At 42.6% G+C, this 25,467-nt stretch overlaps 1 protein-coding gene across 2 annotated transcripts; it reads left to right on the top strand.

Moving 5' to 3' along the window:
- Positions 1–2,123: 2,123 nt before the first annotated feature.
- IP6K2 (inositol hexakisphosphate kinase 2) lies at positions 2,124–25,295 on the top strand. Of its 2 annotated transcripts, XM_053953613.1 has the most exons (7): positions 2,130–2,212; positions 7,296–7,396; positions 17,989–18,286; positions 20,419–20,641; positions 21,490–21,665; positions 22,901–23,076; positions 24,511–25,295. In XM_053953613.1, exons 3-7 carry the CDS (start codon positions 18,085–18,087, stop codon positions 25,006–25,008), a joined length of 1,275 nt encoding a protein of 424 aa, XP_053809588.1. In that variant the 5' UTR covers positions 2,130–2,212; positions 7,296–7,396; positions 17,989–18,084; the 3' UTR covers positions 25,009–25,295. The 2 variants fall into 2 exon arrangements, with proteins under 2 accessions (XP_053809590.1, XP_053809588.1); XM_053953615.1 differs by lacking the exon at positions 7,296–7,396 and having other exon boundaries at positions 2,124–2,212.
- The last annotated feature ends 172 nt before the right edge of the window (positions 25,296–25,467 follow it).

Here is a 25,467-nt window from a genome sequence, read left to right as displayed (position 1 = left end):
ATGCCATTGCTCAGGGGAAAATGCTTTGAGAAGTGCTGTGGGGTCACCTGGACTGCAGCGTCACTGGTCATGCAGCCAAAGGATCAGCCTTCCTTGTGTGTCTAGGAGCACAGCTAGCTGGAGCTTCATCCTGGACCTGATGGGATGGGGGGCTGGAAGTTTGGGAAGTGACTCTAGGACATGTGCAGGCAAGAGCAGTGTGGGAATGAAAGGCTTGCCAAGCTAAACTCATTGCTGACATCTTATTACAGGCATGAACTGTATCGGGGAAGCTGATCGTGGAGGAGGCAGGAGATGCCAAGTAACTCGAATAGGCTGGAATTACTCCCCCGCTAATTAAGAGGAACGCAAAGTGCAGCGAGGAGTGAGGCTTGAGGAAACCTATTGCTGCTGTGAGCATGGGGGAGTATTCCCAGCCTCTGGAGGGCTCATGCAGCCACCCACTGGGGAAGGGTCCCATGGTCACCTCAGATCCCCTCTCCCTGTGGCAAGGGAACATAAATCAGATGTGAGCCTGGGCTAGCTCTGGACTTGCGAACACAGATTAAAACCAGTAGCATGTGTCAATGTCCAGTCATAACTGCCAGTCAGATTTCTTCAGCAAATTACAGACCTGCCTTCTCAAGTCCAGCTTCAGCCCAAAGAGGCATAGTTTTGAAACAAAATGTTTAATATCCAAGGGAAGTTATCAAGGTTAAATGGTGAGAGAGACACACAAAAACAGATCTTTATATTAAGGTAATCATGGTACCAGCCAGATAAATGAGAACACTGTCACCAAGCAGGCCTGTTTGGCTTTGACTGTCAGTCTGATGAACAAGAGGCATATTTTATGCAATGAGAACTATGGGGTAAAATTGTCTCTTACACAAGACTCTAGCCATGCTTTTACTTTAGAACAATTAGAAACTAGAGATCTCTTGGCCTCTAAACCTCTTTGGTGAACCAGTGCTGACCTCTCCAAACCAAGGAGCCATTCCTGAGCTGGAGAAGCCCAAGGCCCACACACAGGCAGGCAGCTGGGAAGCAGAAGTGGGAGGTTTGAGCAAGATGCCCTATGCAGCCCTGCCTTGGAAGCTTAGAGCCAGAAAGGCTGGGTCCCATCTAGAAAGAAAGGTTGCCTGCTGCTGGGTGTGTTGTACAGCAGAAGTGTGGTGGCTTGTGTGGCTTTTAGCTCTCTGACCTTTATTTAAATGAATGCAGAGTAATTTGTATCTAAGTGGAGTTATTCTGTCTCATTAGTGTGATTAAATAGATGGCAGAGCGTTACTAAGTTCATTGTCAGAGAGACTGTTGCTTAGTAATTTAAACTGCAATTATCTCATTATTCTTTTTTCCTTACAATGATGGTGGCTGTTGTTACCCGCAGCTCACGCTTTGCATTCAAACCTTGATGACTGTGATTGCATTTTGAGCATCAGCCACTGGCCTGAAAAAGTCATCCAGGGTAAGGCTGAGTGGGGGGAGCCTCCAGGACCTTCAGCTTAGTTTGCCTGAGATTTGTGGCGTTCAGAAACAGAAGCACAGGATGTGCAGTGAGCTCAAGCACACAGCCCTAGGAGCCTCCTCTGCCTCGAGGGCTGTACAGATGTTCCACCTCCTCGGCGGGCGAGCTGTGATGGAGCCCTGCAGCCATGCCCCGGGCCCGTCCCAACTGGGACACCAACGTCGCACACCAGGGGACAAATGGTTTTCAAGCAGGCACTGAGGGCAAGTTACGGAGAGCTCTGTCCATGGCTGCTGCGGCCTGCGGAGGTGGAACCGACACGTCAGGGAGGTGAACGGGACAGGCCCCAGCCTGCGCGTGCCTGGGTGGTGCCTCCAAGCTCGGGGCCAGCGGCCGGCTGCCCAGCACTGCCCGCTCGGGCGGAGACCGTGGCCTGTGTGTGCCTCGCGGAGCGTTGGCAGGGCCCGCTGGCAGACCCGGAGGGGTCGCTTGTCCCCGCGGCCCGTGTTCCCCCGGGAGGGGCGCGCGGCCGGGCCGGGATGCGGAGCAGAGCCAAAGCCGCGGCCGCCCCTGCCCCGCTCCCCTGGCAACAGCGGCGCCGGCCGCGCCCAATCAGCGCGCGGCGGTGCGCGCCCAGCCAATGGAGAGGCGGGCGGGAGGGCGGGGCGCGCCGGAGCGAGGAGGGCCGGCCACGCGCCGCGCCGCCATCTTGACGTCTGAGGAACAAAAGCGCTGAGGCCGCCGCCGGCGCCGGCCCAGCACCAGGTAATGGGCGCGCCCCGCTCCCCCCGCCGCTGCTCCTGCCCCGGGGGCGGTCGCCGCTGAGGGAATAGCTTCGGTTCCGCCCGCCCGCACATCGGTGTCTGGCCCGGCGAGGTGGGGATGGGCGGGTGCCCGGAGGGGGATGCTCGGTGGCGGCCTCGGGGCATTGCCGGGCTCAGCGGGCGGGGAGGGGGGCGCTGGCCTGGAGCGAGCCCGGGGATGCGGGTATGGCCGGGGTGGGGGACAGCGGTGACAGCGTTCGCGGAGCATCCCCGTCCGCTCAGCGCTTCCTGCGCTCCCCGCGGGGCTTGCGGTGTGGGGGCTGCCGGCCGCGCTGGCCCGCGCTCGGCGCGGGGGGGCCGCAGTTGTATCTTCCGTGGCTGCTGATCCCGGGCTGGGGGTCGCCTCACGCTGTTGCTCAGCAGTTCTGTGCATCGGCAGACGTTGTCTGTCCGTTTTGCCCGTGTGATGGGTGTGCTGCTGCTTGCTACGCTCGGTAGTAGTTCCAAATGAAAAAGGGCTGCTGCGGGATGTGTTGCATAAGTGGATGTGATGCTCAAGAATGCCCTTTTTCTCTGTAATCTGGAAGTTCTGGGTGATGCCTTGTTAAGAACTGTTTTGAAGATCACGATTTTGTAATACCTTTTTAACGTGGCTTGGGAGCTGCAGACGGTTTAAATAAAAACACTTACGGTTGAGGCTTTGGAAATAGGCATCCAGCTTAAAAAATAAATGTTATCGTTGTTGATAGAATAACAACTTCTTGGTAGTTACACCCTGATATGCCCTTGGCCTTAACTCCGCTGTGAAAAGTACGCATGTTTAACACTGATATCTTTCCTGATACATGTTGGCATTTAATTACCCTCTACTTCTAGGCCGTCTTTTTTTTTTTTTTCCCCCCCCCCCCTTTTTTTTGACACAATGTGTCCCATATGCTCAGGTGTTTTAGAAATGTATCCCCTGTGCTTTTCATGAACATCGAAGGGGACAGTTTTGTTTCAAATTCTGTAATTAGAATTTTGCTTTAATACTTGGTTCTGGAATATTAATGTTTGGTTTAACTTCTTAGTCAGGTGGTGTATTATTGGTCATTACTCATCATGCAGCACTGAAATGGTAGTAGAACAGTTCAGATCTGATACTTGGGGATAACAAGATCAGGGTGGTTTTGGCCAAGAATTGGTCTCTTGGCTCATAATTTTTCTCATATGAGACAAAACCGACTTGTAAAGTTTTCTTTAAGTTGAATTCATTTGCGTATTTTCAGGACTTATTGGTAACATTAAGGAATAGAAACGGGATGTACACATGCATCCACACATAAATATATGTGTTTTAAAAATGAACTGATTAATTTGTTTACTATTGCTGATTTAACATCTTCCAGATTGCTGTTATATTTTTTTCTTCAGTAAATAAGGAAGAACACAGTGATTTAACTGCCAGAATTCAGGAAAATTTCTGAACACTTAAGATTATTTTTTCAGAAGAAGTGTCTCCTGGTTAAGGATCATGAGAAGGATTACAGCCATTCACATATACTTGTTTGTAAGAAATTCCAGTCGTGAAACTTGGCCGTGTAGCTTTTCATAAATTTACATTCATTTAATTGAAAAACTCTTTTTCTGCCTTTTCTGTCTTTGATCTTTATACCTTTCTGAAGTAACAGTCTGTTATCTTGTCTATGGTACTTCAGTTATACAAGCAACACAAGCTTTATGTTGCTGATTCCACTGGAGGAAAGGTAGATCAGAGCTGTCGCAACTATGTGGTGGTAGTTTGGAAGCAGCTGGAAAATTGGACAGTGGTCAGTCATACAAATCCTGGGCTTTGTACTCAGAAAAATTCTTTCCCTACCAGTTGCTTTGAAGAAAGATTTAACATTTGTCAGTCATGAGGTTTCGAAAAATCAGGATGATTTTCTTCAGCAAAGAACCTCTTTGCTGCCTGTCAGTGGTTGGGCTTCCATCCAGATCAGTGGTATTGGTGTTGCTTTAGTTGTTCTCTAGTCAGCTGGGGAGTGTGAGGGTATTTTGGGGATGCTTTTAATTTTGTAGGGTAGAGGAAGGCACTGGGGGTGTCTCAGTCTGTCAGCAGTGGTGACACACAAATGTCTGCCCTTTTGGGTTAGCTGGAGGCAGGGTGCTGTGTGTGCTGTCAGGTTGGCAGTGAAAGATCTGCTTCACTAGTGACGTGGAATATCTTTGTGGAATTTACCCACAGGGATAAATTAAATAGAAACCATTCTTTAGAAATCTCTAGTTCTTTACCATCTGAGTATTTTGAGTGAATTGAACTAGATAAGATCTAGGGAAATTCTGGAGTAACTGGTATTAAATGTCAGTTCTTTTCAATGGTTCTTAATTTGATGGTCTTTAGAAATTGGGAGATAGCTGGGGTGTTTCTGAGGCCAGGAGTGCTGCTCCTGCAGCTGGGTCAACACCTGCTTGAGCTTGAGAGCAGGGCCAGGACCAGAATAGGCAAAACAAGTGTCTCCTCTCTAACATCCATGATGCTGGTCTTCCTGGGGAGCTGTGCTTCACGTGGGAAAGGCTGGGGGCAAAGAAGTGAACCAAGATTTGATGTGGTTTTTGATGCTAAGCTGAGGTATAGATTTTTCATTTTTGATTAAATTCTCTGGTTTCCTAATGTTTCTGCACCCTTGCTTAAACACATAACTTGTTTAATGGGTAGGAACATATTCCAAAAGTTCAAATACTGCATCCAAAGATTGAAAGGGGAGAAACTGAGGTGCAGCTAAAATTTTTATCTTGTGTGTGGTATTTACTGCTCTAGTTGTACCCAAAGTGTGAGGGTAAGAGCCAAATATAGAGCAGTTTGAAGTTTTCTTAAGCTGACATTTTACATTCATAATAATTCTTATTTATCTAGTGAGCATGGGCTAGAACCATTAGCTGAAAGCTGTCAGGTTTTTACACTGACGTGTGGAAAAACCTTGCCGCCTCTCATTCAGTTCATCCACTTATCAGCTGTTGAATTTGCTGATGCTTAGCTCCTCCCTGTTGGCAAGAAGCTGCCGTTGGTCTCCAGGCAACGCAGGTCCGGCTGAGCATCTCTGCCTTGCTTGAAGAGATGAAAATTTTCCATTGCAGGGAGAGGATTTTTCCTCTTGCTAATTCTTTTATGTGGCTTCCTCTCTTACCCAAGGTCATTGCATCTTTGAAACAATACAGGGATAGTTCACAAATATCAAGAGGTTATATTTTAAGAGTTTTAAGGTATAGCTGCAGATACGTGTTTCTGTAACTTTTGTTAGAAATATCTCATTAGAATGTTAATTTTGGGCCTTTCATAGTAACTTATTTTATTGCAGAATAGTTCTTTCTTTACCACCTCTGTAAAAGCTGTATGATGTTGTATCACTTGCTGCAAGCAGCTAGAAATTTCTCCTGCAAATCTGAAATACTGGAAGGCATAATGGAAACAAAATTGTTTGTTCAAAGGAAGGTCTGTCATTGGTTGTGTTTAATCAGGTGTTCAGAGCTTGAAATCTGAAATCTGCAAATTCTTGGCTTGTGTGGTACAAAGCCATTGCAGCCCTGACTGTGTCTCTGAAAGACAGCTGTGTCAGAATAAGGGAATGATAATCTTCATAATAGGTACAGAACGTACCACTCTGCTGTTATCAGCTATCAACATGCAGCCTTTGACCCTCTGCCTGGATGGCTCCTGCCTTTGGAGGATTCTGTATTGGAGACAGCTGGAACCAGTTACTGCCCACTTCTGCATTTTTACTGGATAAAGAAAGGCTTGCTCATAAAATGGCTTTGACCACTGAGAGTCTTGTTTGGTGTGTGTGCTGTGATGGATGGCAGGGCAAGAGGTGGTGGCACAGGCAGTGCCTGGTTTGGAGCTGGACACGTGCTCATCAGCCAGTTAAGAGCCCAAACAGACCAGGGAACTACTGAATTCACACATTCAGCTGTACTGCCTCTCTTGGTCCCTGTCTTCTGGCATCCAGAAGGTTGGAAGGAGGAAAAAATTCATTTGAATGACTTGCTTAAGCTGGTTAATAGCACCCCAGGTTGTTGAGACTTAAAATGAACAAACTCAGGGACAGAAGATACAATTATTGAAGTTATTTTTCATTAGAAAAAGCAAGGGTTTGGGGGGTTTATGCCAAAGTCTCTATTAGAATGAACACAGCAAAAATGGTTTTACTTTCTTGAAGCACATATGACTTTAAGCATACCCAAAAAGCTGTGCAGTGCTGTGATGCAGAAATTTTCTACACTGCCTAAAACCTTATCAGGAATTTCGAGTGCTGCTTAATTTCATGCTTATTGAAGATGACCTCTTTTCTTTTTTCATATCTTTTTCCAGAAAAATGGTAATTTATTTGCCTTGTGCTTTGAATATGTGGAGACAGTGTGATGACAATTGATTTTTTTTTATGACATAATTTAGTTTAATGAGGTTACAGAAAGGAGATGTGAAACTGTCTGACATGATAGGCATCATCTTTATCTTTCTAAGGTGTTACCACTTTCAGAAGGTTGATTCAATTGAATGGAAGATACAAGGTTAAATTGATGGGTAGGTGTGTTCCTACTAATATAACTGTCATTGCAACTGGGAATCTGTTCAAGATACCTTAGGAAAATTGGTTCTGGCTTAATAGAACCAGTCAGTTTTCTGAAGAGACATCTGTGAGTATTAAAGTTGAGGGTATAGTTCTGGATAACCCTGACAAAGATACATAAGAAAAATTTAAAAGTTGTGTCATTTCCAACGAGGAGGGAACAAAAAGGTTGGGGGTGTCATTTGGAATTTGTGGAGCTAGATAAGTAGTCTTTAGTGTGAAGGTAGATGAAGTCAGTGCTGATGGAGCTGCAATGAATTGCCTGGTGAGAGGATGACTGACTTCAAGTTCCATTTAAACAAAGCTTTTGACATATTTAAACCTAAGTGCTGTATTGTGATTATGTCTTAAAGTGTAAATAATGTTTTAACATCACTATGTGCAATGTTTGCTTTCAAAAAATAAAATGCTTTTTTCATAAGCTTGACTTCTTGAAATATTTTTCCCCCCTCATAGTGTGTTGTTTTTTTGGAAATGCAGAATTGGAACATCAGCACACTGTGGATGGTGGTGCTATGTTATGGAATTTTGAAGAGAAAATAGGTTTTTGGCAATCGTCCGGTCTGCTGCTTTCCTTTTTGGTGAGTGATGGTTTCTCTTTGAAGACAGTTGTACAGTGCACACTTGGTGACTACTATAAAAATTGCCTCTAAAGCAACAGGGAATAAAAGACATACTCCAGCTGTATCCCATTGCCTGGGCTATTTAAACTAGCTAGCTCTTGTCTATCAGTAAATGCATTTCAGCCTGCTGCAAGGATAAGAGCAATACAGCCAAGCTCCCGATAAAGCTTCCTTTTCTAGATTACTGAAATTGATAAGATTTTTTTTCGAGTGGTTTTGTATTGCTGTTTGAATATGTAAACTGTATGAGATTAAAATGGATTAATTCTTTGTCAGTGATTATTATGCTAAGCCTGTAATTGGCCCCAGATGGTGTAAGGGGAGATCACTGAACAGTGAAACATGAAATACATAAATAATTTCCTTAAGCATTTTTTAAGTACTGTGCAGGTGTACTTGCAGAAAAGGTCCTCTTCATGGGAAGAAACTGTTCTTGAAGTGAGTTGCATTTACCAGGGGAAACAGTCTAGATTTTTTCCCCTTGGTTTTGTTGTGCCACATGAGAGTCAGTCTTGTAAGACTTGCCTCCTGTCCTTACTTGCTCTCATCCAATCTGCGGCAGTTAAACAAAGAGCACATGGAAATTATTCTACTCTATCTTTTGCATTTGAACTTCTGTAATTGCACTGACAGCCCTGCAGGGAGTTCAAGGTCTTAGGTCCCAGTTACTTTCAGCTCTTTAGGGAAAGAGCCTGTAGAGGTCACTGAATCATACAAACTCTTCCCTTTAAGACGCAAATCTGAGTTGTGTTATCTGAATTGAGATGTGTTTGCAGTAGTTTGAGATGTTTTGAAATGTAAATGCAGTTCTAAAATATATATTAAATGCATCTTATTAATGTGAGATGTTCTGGAGCAAAAGCCCCATTTATCTTAGTCATCAGAAGTATTCTTGGAGCCTATATTTGTAGAACTACAGTTAGAAATGGGGATGGGCATTTCAAAACATGATGACTATCTCCTCCTGGGCTACTTTTCAATCCTTTTCCACATAAAGGGACTAAACTTCTTTTGAGGGGTATTGATGGTATAGATGAGTATACACATAAATGAGAAGCATGAAATAGGTAACTGTGCATTTAGGGTACCATTCTTCATATAATGTATTTGTTAATGATCTTTGCTGTGCATTCCTTTGGAAATTTTTGCTCAAGGAGTTAGCTTGGATTGTAGGATTTAGGCATCAAAGCTTTAATTTAACAATCTTGTCCTTTGGGCCCCTAGTGCTTATGGTATAAAAAGCATTAGAGGTTGGGATTTCTAAAGGAATTACACAGAGAGAAAATCTTTGTGTGGTTAAATGAGGGTGGACTTTGAAAGGGACTTGACACTTGTCCTATATGAACATTATTTTTCTTATCATATTTGGCAAATGGGTCACAACTGAAGGGCTGGTCACAAAGATTCCACGTTCTTCCATTGAGTGACTTGAAATACAGTTCCCAGACTGCTAAATTCACAGTAATGAGACAGGCATAGCCTTGGATTTATTTAATCTTAATGTTGGAATTTCTTCAGGGTGTTGGTGTCTTGAATAATACTTTCATGTGTGTAATCCACACAATTTAGTTCTTGCTGTCATATTTTCAGAAGATTAAAGGCTGAGTGCTATTTCGGTTTCTCCATGACAAAGGGCAGTACTGTCTTTTTGTAGCAACTGGTGATTTTGGCCGCTGATGCCAGAATACCATTTTAAGATGGATCCGTTTTTAAATAGGAAGTTTAAGTAGCTTAGTTTTGGTGGTTCAGGTTTCTTAGTTTCCATGGTATTTTTACTTGGAAAAGAGACTGGTTCTTAAATTACACAATCCCTGAAAAAACTACATGGGTCAGAATTGCATGCTCTTTTCTGTCTGAATACACTTAGTAACTTGTAACTTGGCTTTAATTTAGTTCCAGGGAGATAAAATAGCTTTACTTGAGAGGTAAAACTGGCATTTTTCCAAAACTTTGTATATGTAGGAGTTAAGATTACAGATTACAAATGGTGTACAGAAAACTGAAAACTGCTGCTTTTTTTAGATGTTGAAATATCAATTGCACAGGGCACATAACCTCCCTGCTGAATTTTGAGAAGTTGCAGCTGAGGGGCTGCTGTGCATGCTTATGTGAAAAAGCTAGAAGTTCTTGGAGATGGCCTTTGTGACTTGTATTGCTTTCTTAAGCAAAAGGATTGGGGAACTGAGTTTCTCCTAATAATGTAGACCTGGTTTAAGGAAGATAGGAATAATAATTTTGTGTGAGGAATAATAGTCATGGAACATTATGCAACTTCAGATTGGTTTGTGTGTAGTTTGCTCCCTCAATATGTTATGCCTAATGTTTCACAATTCTTATCTGTTAAAGCTGTATTTAAAAGTCTTTTTGGTATAGGAGGTGGCTCTGCAGCTATGGTGTTAAATATATACAGGGATAAATACATGTCTTAACCTCTGTGGCAGTGTTTATGTCTGTGTTTGGGTTATAGTTAAAGGAAGACAAAACTAGAACTCCATGTTTAGGGACTAAAAGGAGATAGGTTAAACATGTTGCTAGTTAAAAAAATGTGTTGCATTGAAAAAGTGCGTCTTTATACATTTTTCAACATCTCAGTGCGTGGTCTTTGGTTTCTGTATTACGGACAAAATTCTTAGTGAATAGATAAGGCTTGATACTCTGGTTACAAGAAAGGATATCTCAGGGTCCTGTCTTACACTCCTGAGAAACAACAGAACAGGACTTTGTTGTAGCAGCTGCGAGTCCTTTGGCATTGCAGCTGCTGTTGGACTGTCCCTCTCTTTTCGGAGTGGAAGAAATATCTAGGAGTTACCTTGAGATGTGACATCCTTAGAAGAAGCTAGGGCATTTCAAGGTATTTTTTGGCAGTTTGAAAACAGAAGAATGTGTTCTTCCTTGGTGGGAATCTTCTGTTTGCTAATGTTAAATGTTTGCTAGTGTTTTTAAAACTAATGTTAAAAACAGGTTTAGCTTTCTAACTTGATGGGCCAAGACTGCTGTGGCGTCATCATGTTCCCAAAGGGTTTTGCAAACGTTTTTTTGTAGGACTTTTGTGCACAGGTTCATGTATAATTCTGGGTTTCTAGATTCCATCTGTTATGCATGATTAAGTAAATTATGATCCTTGTGGGTCCCTCCCAGCTCAGAATTTTCTGTGGACAACCAGTATGCCTCTGCAGTACATAGGCCTTAATTTGTGAAATTAATCCAAGGCACTTGTTTCCTTATTTATCTGGAGATGTTACTTAATTTTTCTGAACTGCAGCAATGTAGTGCTGCAGTTACCAGCCATTTAGTAAAGATAAATAATAAAAAAAAAGACATTATATCAATATTTTTAAGAAGCAGGTGGCTTCTTTTATTGGTCTAGCCCAAGCGCACTGCATGCAATAAGAAAAATTTGGTCTTTCTTGGCTTTTTGTGACTGTAGGTGGTGATGATAGATGTGCTACTACAGTGACTGACTCCCAGCACCCTCATGATTTACCACTAAAAGCTATAGTAAAAGTGTTTCTGCTTCCAAAGGGAATGCACACATAGACTGAATATGTAGGTCCGAAGGAGTTGGTTACTCTTGAGTTTGCAAGTGTTCTGCTGAGTCTTTTTACAAAACATCATGCTTACTCATCCCCGAGTACAAGTCATGTAACTTAATGATCATTAATTGATTGATTTGCTGCAAAAGAGCTTAAATAACCTTGACTTGCATAGAAAGTTACAGCTCAGCATCATTTTGTCATCACAACCACCTGTTTCAAGTAATACTTAATGAGAAAGAAGGGGGTTTTCCTCCCCCAGTCTTTCTTTTAAAGAAAGACTCTAGTATTTCCTCCCCCTTGATGCTATGACACTGTCCCTCTACTCCTCATGGTACTAAAGACTATTGACTGCTTTATTAAATTTGAATTATTTGCTGCTTATAATACTTTTGTTTTTGTTTATAAATAAAAAAAATTCTGAGAACTGACAACGTCAGTGCACTTTTCTACCAATGATAAACTTTTTCCTCCAAATTAGTTACCAGAATACATGTTTGCTTTTTGTAATCATGCAGAATTTAGGGCTGCTCTTAAGAGTGTTTTCAAAACTGTAGGATTAATACAAGCATGTTATTATGTGGGCTTTTCATTTCCGTCTCAATGAGTTAAAAATTATAAACTATAGCTTTTACTATTTAGTTATATTAATTCTATTGCAGATACAGAAGGCTTCCAAAAGTATCCTAATGTGGGATTTGCATTATATGTGGAGGTATAATTTATCCTCAAAATCAGGAATTGATTAAAACAATTGTGATAAATTAATGCAGAGCTCATTTATCATAATTGTTTTAATTGTGACAAATTTGTGTCCAGCTGACTGGACACTAGAGAATATTAATATCTACATTCTAATCTTAAGAACTTCTAAAAGCAGAACACATCAGAGTAAGTTCAGTTTCTGAGCCAAGCAGTCCGTAGAGTGAATGTTAGAAGCAAGTCATTACTAATGTTACTCTGGGCATATTTACTAATAAAACAAGTGTTTTGTGTGGAGGAATGGCATTGATTTTTCATAAAAATTAATCACAAGCTGTGCAAGACCTTTGAACCTGAGCATGTTTAACATATCTAATGCTTTTAATACTCTAAATTTGCATCCTCTGCTTTCTTTGATTCAAGGAATGTACCTTGCTATTTGTAAAGTCCCACATTATTGGTAACAGAACAAGTAGCTCAGTCATACGAGGACTTGTAAAATTCCTGTAACCATTCTTGGTTTATAGGTGTATTATTGTAGGCTCTTTTCACAGCTTCAGTTGTGAAAAGTCATTCTCTTTGAGCAATGTATGACTTACCAACTCAGACTTCAAGTAACTTTTCAATTTTGTGCATGAAACAGGTGGTGGGGTGGGCTCTCAAAAATATACCATGTGTTTTCCACCTTGTTATCTGCATCTTTTTGTGTCCATTCTCAGCTTTGTTGTTTCTTCCTGAGTGTTCTTTGGGCTGAAGCAGCTTTCCCTTTGGCTGATCTAATAGGTCACTGATACTCTTTTCTCCTGTTGGCTGACTGTGCCATTCCTCTGTTTTCTTGTACATTGGTTTTGCATGGCCTGGTTTTTGGTAGCAGGAGGACCACAAAGATTGCTCCTGTGAGGAGCTGCTGGAAGCTTCCACCAAGTCCAGCAAAGCCAATCTCTGATGGCTTTGAAGTTGAACATGCTGCTGGCCAAAACTGGGCCAATGAGAGAGGTTGATAATGCCTCTGTGATGACATATTTAAGAAGGAAATCAAAACAAAGTTACAGAGTTTTGCTTCTAGTCAGAGAAGAGGAGGAGGTGAGAACATATGAGGGAAACAACATGGCAACACCAAGGTCAGTGGAGAAGGAAGGGGAGTAGGTGCTCCAGGCGCTGGAGCTGAGATTTCTCTGCAGGCTGTGGTGAAGCAGGTTGTCCTCCTGCAGCCCATGGAGATCCACAGGAGATCCAGAGATCCACCCTCAGCCCACAGGGGAGTTTCCCATGGCGGAGCAGGTAGATGCCTGGAGGAGGCTGTGATCCAGTGGAAGACCCAGTGGAGAGAGAGGGCCCTGCTTCCAGGCTGGAGCAGCCTGTTCTTGGAGGACTGCACCCCATGGGAAGAGAGACCCATGTCACAGCAGTTTTGGGAAGACTGTGTGCCTGTGGGGGGAGTTCACATTGCAGCAGGTGCTGTAGTCCAGCTGCTCTAGAAGTTCACAGAGAACTGTCTCCATGCTAGAGACCCCATGGCCTCACAGGGGAAGAACTCCTCCCAGAGCAGTGGAAAAAAATCTCTGTGATGAACTGACACAAACTCCCATGCCCTGTCTCCCTGTGCTGTTAAGTGGGAAGGAGGGAGGAGCTGGGGGGAGAAGGTGTTTTAAGGGCTTATGTTACTTCTCATTATCCTCCTCTGATTCTGTTTAGTAATAAATTCACTTTGCAACCTTACGTTGAGCCTGTTTTGCCCTTGAAGTGTTTTTCCCGGTCCTTATCTCAACTTGTAAAACCTTTGTTAATTTTTGTTTTCTCTCCTCTGCCAGCTGTGGCAGGGCAGGGTGAGCGAGTGACTCTTGTGGGTGCCTAGTGTTGTGCCAGTGTCAAACCACGACACCTTGGAACCTTGGGGAAGAGGCTTTGCTTTGTCTGCTTCAGCACTCTGCAGCAGCTCTGCTCTGCGGATATCCACCCTGTCAGCTTCCTCTGCACTCCCCAGTGAACTGAGAAAAAAGGACAGGCAGACATTGCTGCCTTGCTATTTCTGTCCCTGTAAAGCTGATTTATGGCTCTGTGGAGTTGAAGATGCTAACCATCCAAAGCAAAAAGTCTGCACTAGAGAAAGCCCAGTTTTAACAGATTTAACAGAAGGGCAGCTCTGCATCAGTAGTTCTATCATTACAAAGTTTTGGCAGGAGGTGTATTATTTTTGAGATTGTTATGAAGGAAGAAGCTGCTGCTTAATTGAGACCTGTGCTCTCTAAAGGATGTGTTCATTAATGCAATTACGTGTGGGACTGAGTTGAGAATCTGTAATGACATGAAGTACCTTCCAAAGAATGCCGTCACCTGAGATTAATGTTAAGAGCCTGAAAACATGAATTCATTGTGGTATTCTTTTGATGGTCATTGTCACACGTGATGGGGATAAGGGGTCTATAAATGTCACTTCTGGTTTGCAGGTTTGGGTTTTAAACATCTTTTGCTGCTTACTGTAGGAATGATACTGCTCAAGCGAATGTTGCTGTGTCTAGGCACATGTTTATTTGCTCCTTCAAGTTATGTCAGATTTTTTTCTTAAAATGCTTGACATGTGAAGAGTTAGTAAATCTACTTTTTAGGCTGATGTGTTGTTTGAACAAAAACTAGTCAAATGCACTTAAAAGCATGTAGGAGGAAAAGGGCAGGGTACAGTGAGCCTGCATTTGCTGTCTGGGAAGATTGCCTAAAACCAGCTGTTCTGGGCTCTTTCTTTCCCGAAGAGCATTGAGAACAAACTGGGTGTAGAATCAGAGGAAAGGCAGCGAAGAACTGCATTGTGCTTGTGCTGGTCAACGTCAATGCCACTTGAAACTGTTGGTCTTAGGTCAAAGCTTTTATTTGTAAGGAACTGCAACCAGTTTGGCTTATTGTGAGGCTGTTTATGGAATTAAAGTTTTTATAAATGAAACAGTGCAAAGCATTTCTGATGGGCATTACAGCTGTGCTCCAGGCCCTGTTAATCTGAATGGCAAAATTCCAAATATGAAGGAAAGCCAAAATCATAAACAAATCCTGATTGTTTGTAATGGTAATGTTAAGGCATGGAGCAGAAAATATGTAGGATCTTATTCAAAACCTTTTTTCAAGTGAGAAGAATTTCAGTGGGTGAAAAGAGACTGAATTTATTAGCTAAACAGTGCTTCTTGAATGGCTAAAATATATTAATTGATCAAAGTGAAAACTAAGGCCTCATTGAAACCTAAATTGTTGACAAGATGACGGTCTTGCTGCTGTCTTCTTGAGCACTGTTACTATGTTCACATTGATGTGGTTTCGGTTCATAAAAAGGCACTAAGTTGCCTTGCACAATTAAGGAGCTCGGCTAAAGGCTTAATGGCAAGGACCTCCTTGCTGATACTCTGTTCAGCAGTCCTTGCACAGAGTTTCTGCTGCAGAGCTGTATTAATAGAGCTTTTTCAGCAGGGATATGTACTACAAAAATTCAGTCATAGAAATGGAACATGGGGGAGGTGCGTTGTAGTTTTTGGAAAATAAAAACAGAAGGAGAACTGACAGGCACAGTAAACTCATCTTCATTTGTGTGAGCCTTCCCCTTTATTTCTGGTAGTTTCACATTTGTCTTGTAGAGCCAACTGGGTACACTGTGTTTGACTACCTACAAATGTTTCTAACGGTTCTCTCAAAAAAACCCCACCCCTCTCTAAATACTGCATAACTTCTAATCACTTTTCAGATAATTTGTATAATAATATCAGAGCACTAAAAACTTGCCTTCTTTTTCCTCAAATGGGAAGTTACACTGTGTGGTGTGCTGCCAGATCTTACTTGTTCAGGAAAGGGTGAAGTAGAATGAGTAGTCCTGTCCAATTCTGTGCTTGGCAGTTCCATTGCTCAGTGCAGTCTGCATACAAGTATTGTCCAGACCACCTGGGCATCCGTGGAAGCAAACAAGTTGAGCTGCTACTAATGAGCTCCCTGAAGATGTGTTGGGTAAACAAGGTGTACATTATGTGTTGGAGATTATGTTTGCTAGAGTCATTTCTATGGCATAAATATCTTCAAGACTTAACTCCTGATGCAACTGTAATGCAGGAGGACTGGGACAAATTTAAGTGTTTGAGGTTAAAAGATGTTGCAAGGTACTTTCTCAGTCTGAATCACTGCAGTTGGCAATCCATGTCTCTGTATCAGGGGTAATTAGGAAGGCAGCCACAGAGTGGTGATGCTGACTTGGGAAAAGTGGCTCTTGTACTGCTGCTGTTCTGCAAGGCTGTTAAATGTGGCTGTGCCAGTGTAAAGCTCTGGCACTTCAAAATCATGTACATGTGAAATGCACCTCCAGCGAAATCTGGCACACTTCTGGCTTTCCCTTGGATATTCCAGAGGACTGGAGGCATTATTGGCTCTAGAAAATCCTGGGGAAAACTCAAGAGTTGTAAAATTACTGCTGCAGTATACAGACTGATGCTTATAATTTCTGTAAGAGAAAATAGAAACAATTCTCAGAGTTTACTCAGGAGGTAATGTGGCTTGTCAAGTGTGTGTTTGGAGGCAGCTCCAAGTGTGTTACATGTGCTGGTAAGCCAGCTTGCAGGTGAGCCTGAGCAGTGTGGCTCTGCATAGAGTGGGTGCTACTTTGGGGAGCCATGGAGAAATAAATCTGTGACTCTGGAGCAGCAAGAATGCTCCCTTTTGACCGTGGCAGCTGAAGAGATACATTGGACCTGGGGACAGGCATGGTTACCTGGCTTTTCTGCGCTGTCAGGGCACTCCAGGGTTGCTCAGCTTGGTGCAGTTGGGTAGGCTTTTTTGAAGTGGCTTGTGTTTGGGGTGTAACTGAGAGGTTTTTATATGTGTGTCGCTGAGTTGCCAAATTGTTGATGCTGAGGTAGGTTAGAAAATTCTCTGGTGATGTAGAAGCTGCATTAGAAAAAGAAGACTAGGAAATTAAAAGTAGTACAAAGAGAAAGTTTATTGATATTGCTCTAATCTTAATGATATACGTTATCAGAAGACAGTATTGTTTCTGAGGAATACCATTCCAGATTGAAGGGGAGGGGGGAAAACCCAACAACCTGATAATGTTTTGTCAAATAAGACTCCTGGAAGAAAGAAGGGGGGAAAAAAAAACCGCCAAAAAACCCCACCAAAAAAAAACATGTTCAGCTCTTAGTGACCTGTTATCCTTAGTCACAGGTAAACATTCCAGGACCTGGAGTTCATTCAGTTGATCAATCTGTTGTTTCTTTAAGCAGTTTAGTTGTTTAATTCAATTAATGCTCTTATGTCCAGGACATGCTGTAGGCGTCTGTAGTTCTTTCTGGTAGCGCTGCTGCTTTAAGCCTGCAGGTCTCTGCTTTTCCAGTTAATGTAAAGCTGTTAAATATCTAAGGAGGACAAATAAAAATAGACCTGTGACCTAGAACACTTTGTAGTCTCTTTGAATTAAGTGCATTATTGTTCGTGTAACTATCTTTGGGCAAAATGAGTATGAGGTTGTTTTTAGCTGCAAAAAGTTAATCATTAAAGCTTTGGTCTAAAATTAGAGTAACTCGACTTAAAAATTTACTGGAAGGCAGAGAACAAGACAGTCATGTTTTAGTTTTCAGCGTCGCTCCTTTAATTGCTTTCTGAAGTTCTGAAGTGCAGGTTACGTGAAACTGGTGTCTGGCCAGAACCGAGCAGCGTGCGGTCACAGGGTACAGAGGCAGATCTTTTGGATGCAGCTAGCACAGACACTGCCTTCTGCTGAATGTAGGGGGGGAAAGCGTTCTTGGAAAATGGCACATTAGCATTACGGCTTGCCCGTGAAGGGCTCGCAGCTGTGTAATATTTTCGGTATCTGACATGTTGTTGTGAATGAACCGGTGAAATAAACGTCCCACCCTGGACGTCGGTCGGTTGTTGTCCTTGCCTGGAAGGGAGGAATTGCACACTCGGTGTTAATTCCCGGTTTCTCGGGCTGGCCTGCGCAGGGGGGCTGTCTCGGCGGTCGGGCGCTGGAGTGCGGCAGGCGCGGCTGGGCTTCCTCGGCCGCCTTTGCGGGAGCGCCGGGCGGCGCTGGCCGCGGCGCGCCTTCCGCCGCTCCGCGCGTGCGCGCCGCCCGCCCCGCCCCCGCGGAGGCTCCCATTGGCTGCGGCTCGGCGGGGGCGTGTCCGCCCGAGCCTGCGTGGCTGCGCCCCGCGCCCGCCCGCAGTCGGCCGCGTCCGGAGCGAGAGCCGCGCGCGCTCGGCTGCGCTCGGCCCCGCTCGGCTCCGCTCGGCTCCGCTCGGCTCCCGCCGCGCGCGGACTCTGACGGCCGCCGCTCTCTTGTGTTTGCCTTGACAGACTTTTGAATCAGAGTAAGCACCTGCGGCTCTCGGAGGCTTCAGGCTCTGACTGCCTTCACTGCTGCCGCCGTCTTCTGTCTAATGTGCTACAAGGATGAGCCCAGCATTTGGAGCAATGGAAGTGGAGCACTATTCCAAGGGAGTCTTACTCGAGCCTTTTGTCCACCAAGTAGGAGGACACTCCTGTGTCCTCCGGTTTAATGACAAGACCATCTGTAAACCTCTTATTCAGCGAGAACACCAGTTCTACGAGACTCTCCCAACAGAAATGCGTAAATTCACTCCACAATATGAGGGTAAGTTACCAAACCTTTGAATGGGGTTGGGCTTTTCCTTTCTGTTAATGCGAGTGTGCTGTGCTCTCTGTTCTCTCTGAAATCTCTTCTGTGTGGAAGAGATTTTGGGGTTTTTTTTTCATGTATTTTGATGTTGTCTGAGGCAGGCTGTGGAGATGCAGGGTGGAAATGCTTTCCAAGTTGGTGTTTGGGCTGACTAACAGCATTAGAGTAGAGCAACTCTGCTGGTGATAGCCCATATATCTCCCTTAGGCACAGGTAAGTAGCTAACAGCTTGAGAACATTTTCAGTAATTATCTGCGCTTTTTTTTGTGGATTTAAAATTTTTTTTTTCTTTTTGCCACTTGTTTAATGTTTGTTTACAAAGGATTTGGTAAGGATGGATAATAGTGTTTTGTGTGAGCTTAGTTGTGGTCTCTTTTGTGCTTTGATTTCTCCTCTGACTTTCATTTCAATTGCAATAAGTACATGCCAGAAAGGTGTCTTGTTGAATACTTGCAGTGTAATTTCTGCCATTAAGGAAATGAAAATTCATGGCATTTAGGTAGGCAAGGATCAAGTAGCTGTGATGAGGCTGAGTCAGAAGTTATGTAGGAGTGGAAATTCCAGTTCTCCTAAGAATTGAACCAGTTAACAGGAATACTTCTTTTTCTTTCTCCTATGCCTTCAACTGCTGGATGATTAATAAATAATATGTCGGAAGGACTTTTTTTAAAATGCAATTGCTTTTTAAAGCACGTTGGTTTTAATAGCCATGATGGGTGAAGTTTTGTGTTCTGTTTGTGAAACTGATGGAAGACTTCAGTGATGTTTCAGAGTTAATAATCTCTGCTCATTTACAGAGACTTTCTGCCATGTCTAATTACAAGTTCTGTTGGACTTGTTGGATCTCTGAATGATACTTTTCAAAATGTAATAGAACAATTGTACTAGTCTATGTGGCTTTCAGGAAAGTATGGGGAGGGATTTAGAGGGAAGGGGCCTCTCTTGGTCCACCTCTGTTTTTTTTTTTTTCCAGAGTAAAGGCAAAGAAGCCATTTGCTAGCTGCTCCCCCACCCCTTTCCCCATTGTCATTTCCTTTGTGACAGCGGGACAGAGTTTCTGTGCTCCCTGCCCCAGCCACTGCAGGTCTGGGAGCTGCCTGCCCAGCTTGGGAATTCCAGTCTCTCACCGAGACCTCTCCCCCAGGTAGTGATGAGCTGCAAGATCTGTGCAGACTGATTGATCTGAAATAGAGGACTGGGAAACAAAGTAAAAAACAATTCAGATAATTGTTATGGCTTCTCCATTAACCCCTCAGACTTATTCATGTGGTACTGGGCACATCTGTCAGTGCTCCACTAAGACTCCTAAAATACAATGCAGTCCTCTAGAGACTCCTGAGGGGAGGATGAGGAGAAAAAATGCTTTTGAGGTTCAGCATGTTTCTGTACCACAAACAGATTTGCTTTGTATTGCATTTTTGTCAATTATTCCACAAGATTGCTGCATAACTGGTATCAATAAAATATATTCCAAAAAATAGAAGAAAATGTATAATTAAACATGGTGATTTTAAGTGGAAGCTTTTGGACTAGTTTCTGTTGTAATGTGACATTTCCCTTGTTTTGCTCTCCTTGCACATCTTTCCTTTCCTTTGGGATCTATTAACCAAGTATTGTTTGGAGAAGTGCTTTTTGATTTGCTGTCATGCAAAATTTAAAAAGTTTTTAGTGTGAATTTTTATTTTGTGCAGGTCACTCTTCGCTGCAAGATGTTAACACATGTTTTACATCTCACTTAGAATCAGACCAGTCAGATTTTTTTTAAATTAATAAAAACTTTTATTAATTGAAATTGTGTCCTGTTATTATTTGATTGTTACTTGACTGCCTCAGAGAGAGAAAATGACCTTTTGTATCATTGTTGTGCCAATATGATAAATCGTTTTTTGTGAGGTGTCATCTTTGTCTAGCTCTTTTGATATTTGTTAGGTTGGCAGATGAGGTTTGGCCTGTGGCAAGATAGAAACTAAGGACTGGGGTAAGAGAAAAAATAAAGTTGCTGTATTCTTAGTGTAAAAGAACGCGTTCTAAAAGGCTTGCTTGTCACTTGAGCAATTCATAACTGTCTGGGTCCTTTTTCTCTTCAGGTGTAGTATCAGTGAGCTTTGAAGAGGATGAAGATGGAAACTTATGTCTAATAGCATATCCATTGAACGGGGACCACGATAACTTAGAAAACTTAGATAACTCTGACTGTGAACCCAAAAGTAAGCTATTGCGCTGGACTAACAAAAAGACACTGTTGTTAGAAAATGAGAAGATATCGAAGGAGTGGGTCCGGCAGCACAGGAAAGAGGAAAAAATGAAAAGGTAAGTTTGACTTTTAACTGTCAAATTCTGGTCTCCAGAATTCCAGAAAATTCTCTAGAACTCTTTTTGCTTTCATTTTCTTTTTGTCTCTCGTTTCTTTCATTTTTCCTGAGCTTTTCAGTGCAGACAAATTCACTAGTGAAACTAGTATGTCCTTAGCCCTCAGTAAAGGCTAAGTTGAGTCTTTCCTTTTTTTTTTTCTGCTGTGGTCAGTTGAAACAGGTTTCCCAAAGTTATTTTTGAAGCTTCAGAAAGAGAAAAAAAGCCACAAACCAAAGAAACCCAGCCACAAAAAAGCACCTCTGCAAACAAACAAAAAGCATTCACCCATCTGCAAAAAAAAAAAAAGTTAAAAATAAACTAACCCCAAACATATTTAAGTGCTACTATGTATGGCATAGTTTGTTAGGAATCCTGCTTTATCCCTGCTAGTGACATTTTCCCTTGTTCATTCCTATTAATTGTGCCCTCCATAAACCATAAGCTGTGATGTGTGGTGCTAAAAACAGTGACCTTAGCAAAGGATAAACCCTAAAGTGCATCACTACCTCTTGCATTACTTCATAGAAGCCATGCACACAGCTAAAGGATATATAAGTAGAATTGCTATGTGTTTTGTTACATTTGGCTGTATGCTCATTTATATTACTATGGAAGTGGCTTTGTAATGGTTGAAACACTGCTCATGGGCATCTTGTTCACATGTACAGAGAGGAAAGTAAAGCTTTTGCTTGCTGTTAATGAAGTTGAGCAAAATAGATTGTCAAGTTAAATCCATTGACAACCCCTCTTCAAGAGCTTATTTTTCCTCTTGATTTGTAATTTGCTACTTTGTTCTGTTTTTCTAGTCACAAACTGGAGGAAGAATTTGAGTGGCTGAAGAAATCTGAAGTCTTGTATTACACTGTAGAGAAAAAAGGAAATGTCAGTTCTCAGTTTAAACACCATAATCCTTGGAGCATGAAATGTCACCAGCAACAGTTACAGCGGATGAAGGAAAATGCAAAGCACCGAAATCAATATAGTATCCTTTCCTGAAAGTACCTCATAACAATGGAAGGAGTAGGGCTCTGCCTCTTATTTCTTGAACATTCCAGATAAGAGAGCAGGCTTAACTGCAGTCCTGAGAGACTCTCTGAAGCTGTGATTTATTTGGCATCTTTGAAGGGTTTGCCAGCACTTTCTAGAAATGGGCTTTTCCAGCACGTAACAAACTACCTAAGCTAGGAAATCCAGAGAACTCAATTAAAATATTCACATTGTGGCTTAGTGGACATGTTTTACAGCATAGTGTTTGGTGTCTTCCACAGAAACGGTTTCTAGGTGAGAGTTTTCAAAGCAGATGGGTTCTGTCACTTTTTATTACCATTTTGATATAGGTGATCTTAAAAACCAGTATCCTCTTCCTCTTTTCATCAGTTTCTTAAACAGAGAGGATGTTCCAGTGCCTGGAGTTTCTGCTTCTAGTAGTCTTTGATGAGCTTTAACAAAAGTTGAATATAAACAGTCATGTAGGATTGAAGCATGAGAAACAAAAAATTGACTGAATCCATGGAGGCTGAAGCACATTGGTTTTGTGCTGTGGATTCATAGACAAACATCTCCACCCTGAACATTCTATCAAAAAATGATCTTGCTGTAGGCTTGGATGCAACTGATATATCCTGCAAAAGCAGTAGTATCTAAATACTGAGGCAAATAAATTTCTGAGTGTGAAGAGTTCCGGTGATGCATTACTGAAACATCTATGACTAACAAATGATCAAATTGAAAGGATTTTTGGCTGGTACTCTCACCATTTCACTGTAGATTATTATTCAGTTGCCTAAAAAGTGTGTGATATCTTTGGAATGGTAATAATACAGATATTTTAAAGTTGTAATGATGGTATGAAAATGCTTTACTGTTTTTGAATGGTAATACAAACACACAAAATCTTCACTTCCCACAGAAAAAAGTCTCTTGCTAGACTGGAAATATGTCATAATTCAAAGTCAGCCGCCACATTATATTTCTGTATAACTCTGCTTTTGGTTTTCACTTAATGTGAAAACTCACTAGGCTCTAGACCAGTAAAACTGGAACTGGCTTAAAAGAGAGAGGGCGTCTTAAGTTTATGTAACTGTAATTTTTCTAGATTACTTTATACTAGGCATGTTTTGGATATCCTTAAAGTGTAGAGTGAAGCACTATAAAATCTGTGGTAATGTTTTTAAAATCTGTATTCCTCATTGTGAGGGTTGTTCCTTAACTGATCAGAATTCATTTTGCTGGAGAACCTGACGTCTCGCTACGAGGTTCCGTGTGTGCTGGACCTGAAGATGGGGACCCGGCAGCACGGCGACGACGCGTCCGAGGAGAAGAAGGCGAATCAGATCCGCAAGTGCCAGCAGAGCACCTCGGCCGTGATCGGGGTGCGCGTCTGTGGCATGCAGGTGAGAGCAGAACTCATCGTGTGCGGCCAACAGTCTTGCACCTATTTCTGTTACTGGAGTTTAGGGTTTATGTAGTCATCTCACAAGTTGTTACCCTTGAGCTGCTGTGCTTCCTTTCCTTCAGATGGGAGTGAGGACTTTGAGTATCGTTGCTCAGTTGGAGGTGGCAGCATCTGTAGGAGCAGCCTGCAACCCATGCTCTGCACCAATGAGTGCAGGCTCTGAACACAGAAACAGCCTCCTGCACCTTATCAGCAGTTCAAAACTGTTAAAAGTACTGATTCAATTAACATTTCAGGATAGTATAGGGAACACTTACAGGAGGGGCCAGTTATATGCATTTTGAATTAAGCATGTGGAAATTTGTTAAAATATTAAGAAGCAATCAATTATGTTCTGTAACTTTGAACAGCCACAGATCTTTCACTGCTTGAAGTAGACTTGTTGCAAAGTGCAGGCAAGAAGTGCTTGGTAAATGTGATAAGACTTGTTGCCAGATGAGGAGACATTGTATGGACTTTCACCTGATTTTTTTGTTTACTTGTTTCTGTATTCCTAGAGTGACAAATGGGAAACAACATGTTTGTGTTGGAGTTTTTTCCTGAAGCTTCTCTCCTCCTATCCAATAGATTCCAGGAAGGCTAGCAGTGTTTGCTAGGACTTGTTCCATAGCAGGACTGTTGGCATATGTGGTGTTCAGCTCACTGCTGAAATTCACAGAAAAACATGAGGCAGAAATGAAAGTGTGGGAGTCGCATTTCTAACCACAGTGTACTGGGATTTGAGCAGGGCATTGCCACTGTTCACTTTCCAGTGTTGACCTGTGCTGGAAAACAGAGAGGAGCTTTGGAAGCACCTGCAATCCTTTCTTGGCCCAGATGTTTAGGCTTTATTGAACTATCAGTTGTATAGACCACTCTCCTTTGTCTTCCTGCAGGAAGGCATTTTTCTGCAGGAGCACCTCTGGCTTCTTCAAACACAGATGTTTATGGGGTACACCTTAGTTTTGTATAGGAATGTTTGCTGTCACTCAGATCTCAGCATTCTGAGAATCAAATGGTACATCCTAGAGCAGAGGCAGGTAATGAGCTGAATGAGTGGCTGTGGTACAAGCTGGACTTTGGAGATCTTGGCTGCAGCTTTCCTAATCTCACTTAAAGTCCTTGTTCTTACATTCTGGGTGGAAAAGCTCAAATCTAAACTGAAGGAATTTTCCATTTCCTCTGAGTTGCACAGGCGCTGCTGGATCAGTTGATAGCAATTTCTATAATTGTGCAAGAGCAGTTTTAGAGATTAGTATGTCATCTTTTAAAAGCATTAAGGAGCATGCTTTTTTAGTTTTTAAATTTTTTTTGTGTCCCCTCAAGGCTTTGATGTTAATGTACCAGCAATTTTAACTATTCCTTTTTTCTTGTCTTGTGTTTGTATATGCAGGTCTACCAGGCAGGCACTGGCCAGCTGATGTTCATGAATAAATACCACGGAAGAAAACTCTCAGTCCAAGGATTCAAAGAAGCACTTTACCAGTTCTTTCATAACGGCAAATACCTGCGCAGGGAACTCTTTGAGTCCGTTATTAAAAAACTTACTGAACTCAAGTCTGTGCTGGAGAAACAGGAGTCCTATCGCTTCTATTCAAGCTCCTTGCTGATCATCTATGATGGAAAGGAAAGGCAGGAAGTTGCCGTTGACTCGGATCCAGAGGACCTAGAGGACCTTTCAGAGGAATCTTCAGATGAGTCAGCAGGAGCCTATGCCTACAAACCAACTGCCAGTACTGTCGATGTCCGCATGATAGACTTTGCCCACACAACCTGCAAGTACTATGGAGAAGATAGTGTGGTGCATGAGGGCCAAGACACGGGTTACGTTTTTGGACTCCAGAATTTAATAGATATTATTAAAGAAATAAGAGACGAAAGTAGTGAATAAACAGTGTGAATGCACATCAGTAGAAAGCACTATTGCGACTCTTTGTATTCCAAAATTATTGGCCACTTTCTGGTGGTAGGAATCTTTACAGGCTCTGCAAGGATAATCCTGTCAGAGTCAGACTTGTTCAGAGGGCATTTACTTACATTGGTGCTGGACCTAGCACTGGCAAAACTTGGTATCCTTATTTATTTTAACTTTCTTAAACATTCCATATTTGATTACTCAGATACCTCTGTTATCCCTGTGTGTATATGTTCCAATAAAATCCTTTTTGTTCGTTGTAAGTGATGCTTCCGTTGTTGCTGGTGACTGAGGAGGAGATGAAGCTCAGATGTCTGGTGCCTGGTGTAATGCAGAAGCATCATATGAACAGCAAGGTTTACCTGCCTCATGAGACCACCTGTGGGATAGCACATCTGTCCTGGGCCTGCTGTCAAGAGTGATGGGCCAGCCCAG

The sequence above is a fragment of the Vidua chalybeata genome, chromosome 12, assembly GCF_026979565.1.
Source record: "Vidua chalybeata isolate OUT-0048 chromosome 12, bVidCha1 merged haplotype, whole genome shotgun sequence".
NCBI lineage: Eukaryota > Metazoa > Chordata > Aves > Passeriformes > Viduidae > Vidua > Vidua chalybeata.
The sequence above is the reverse complement of the archived record's forward strand: the minus strand, read 5'-3'. Positions and strand labels throughout refer to the sequence as shown.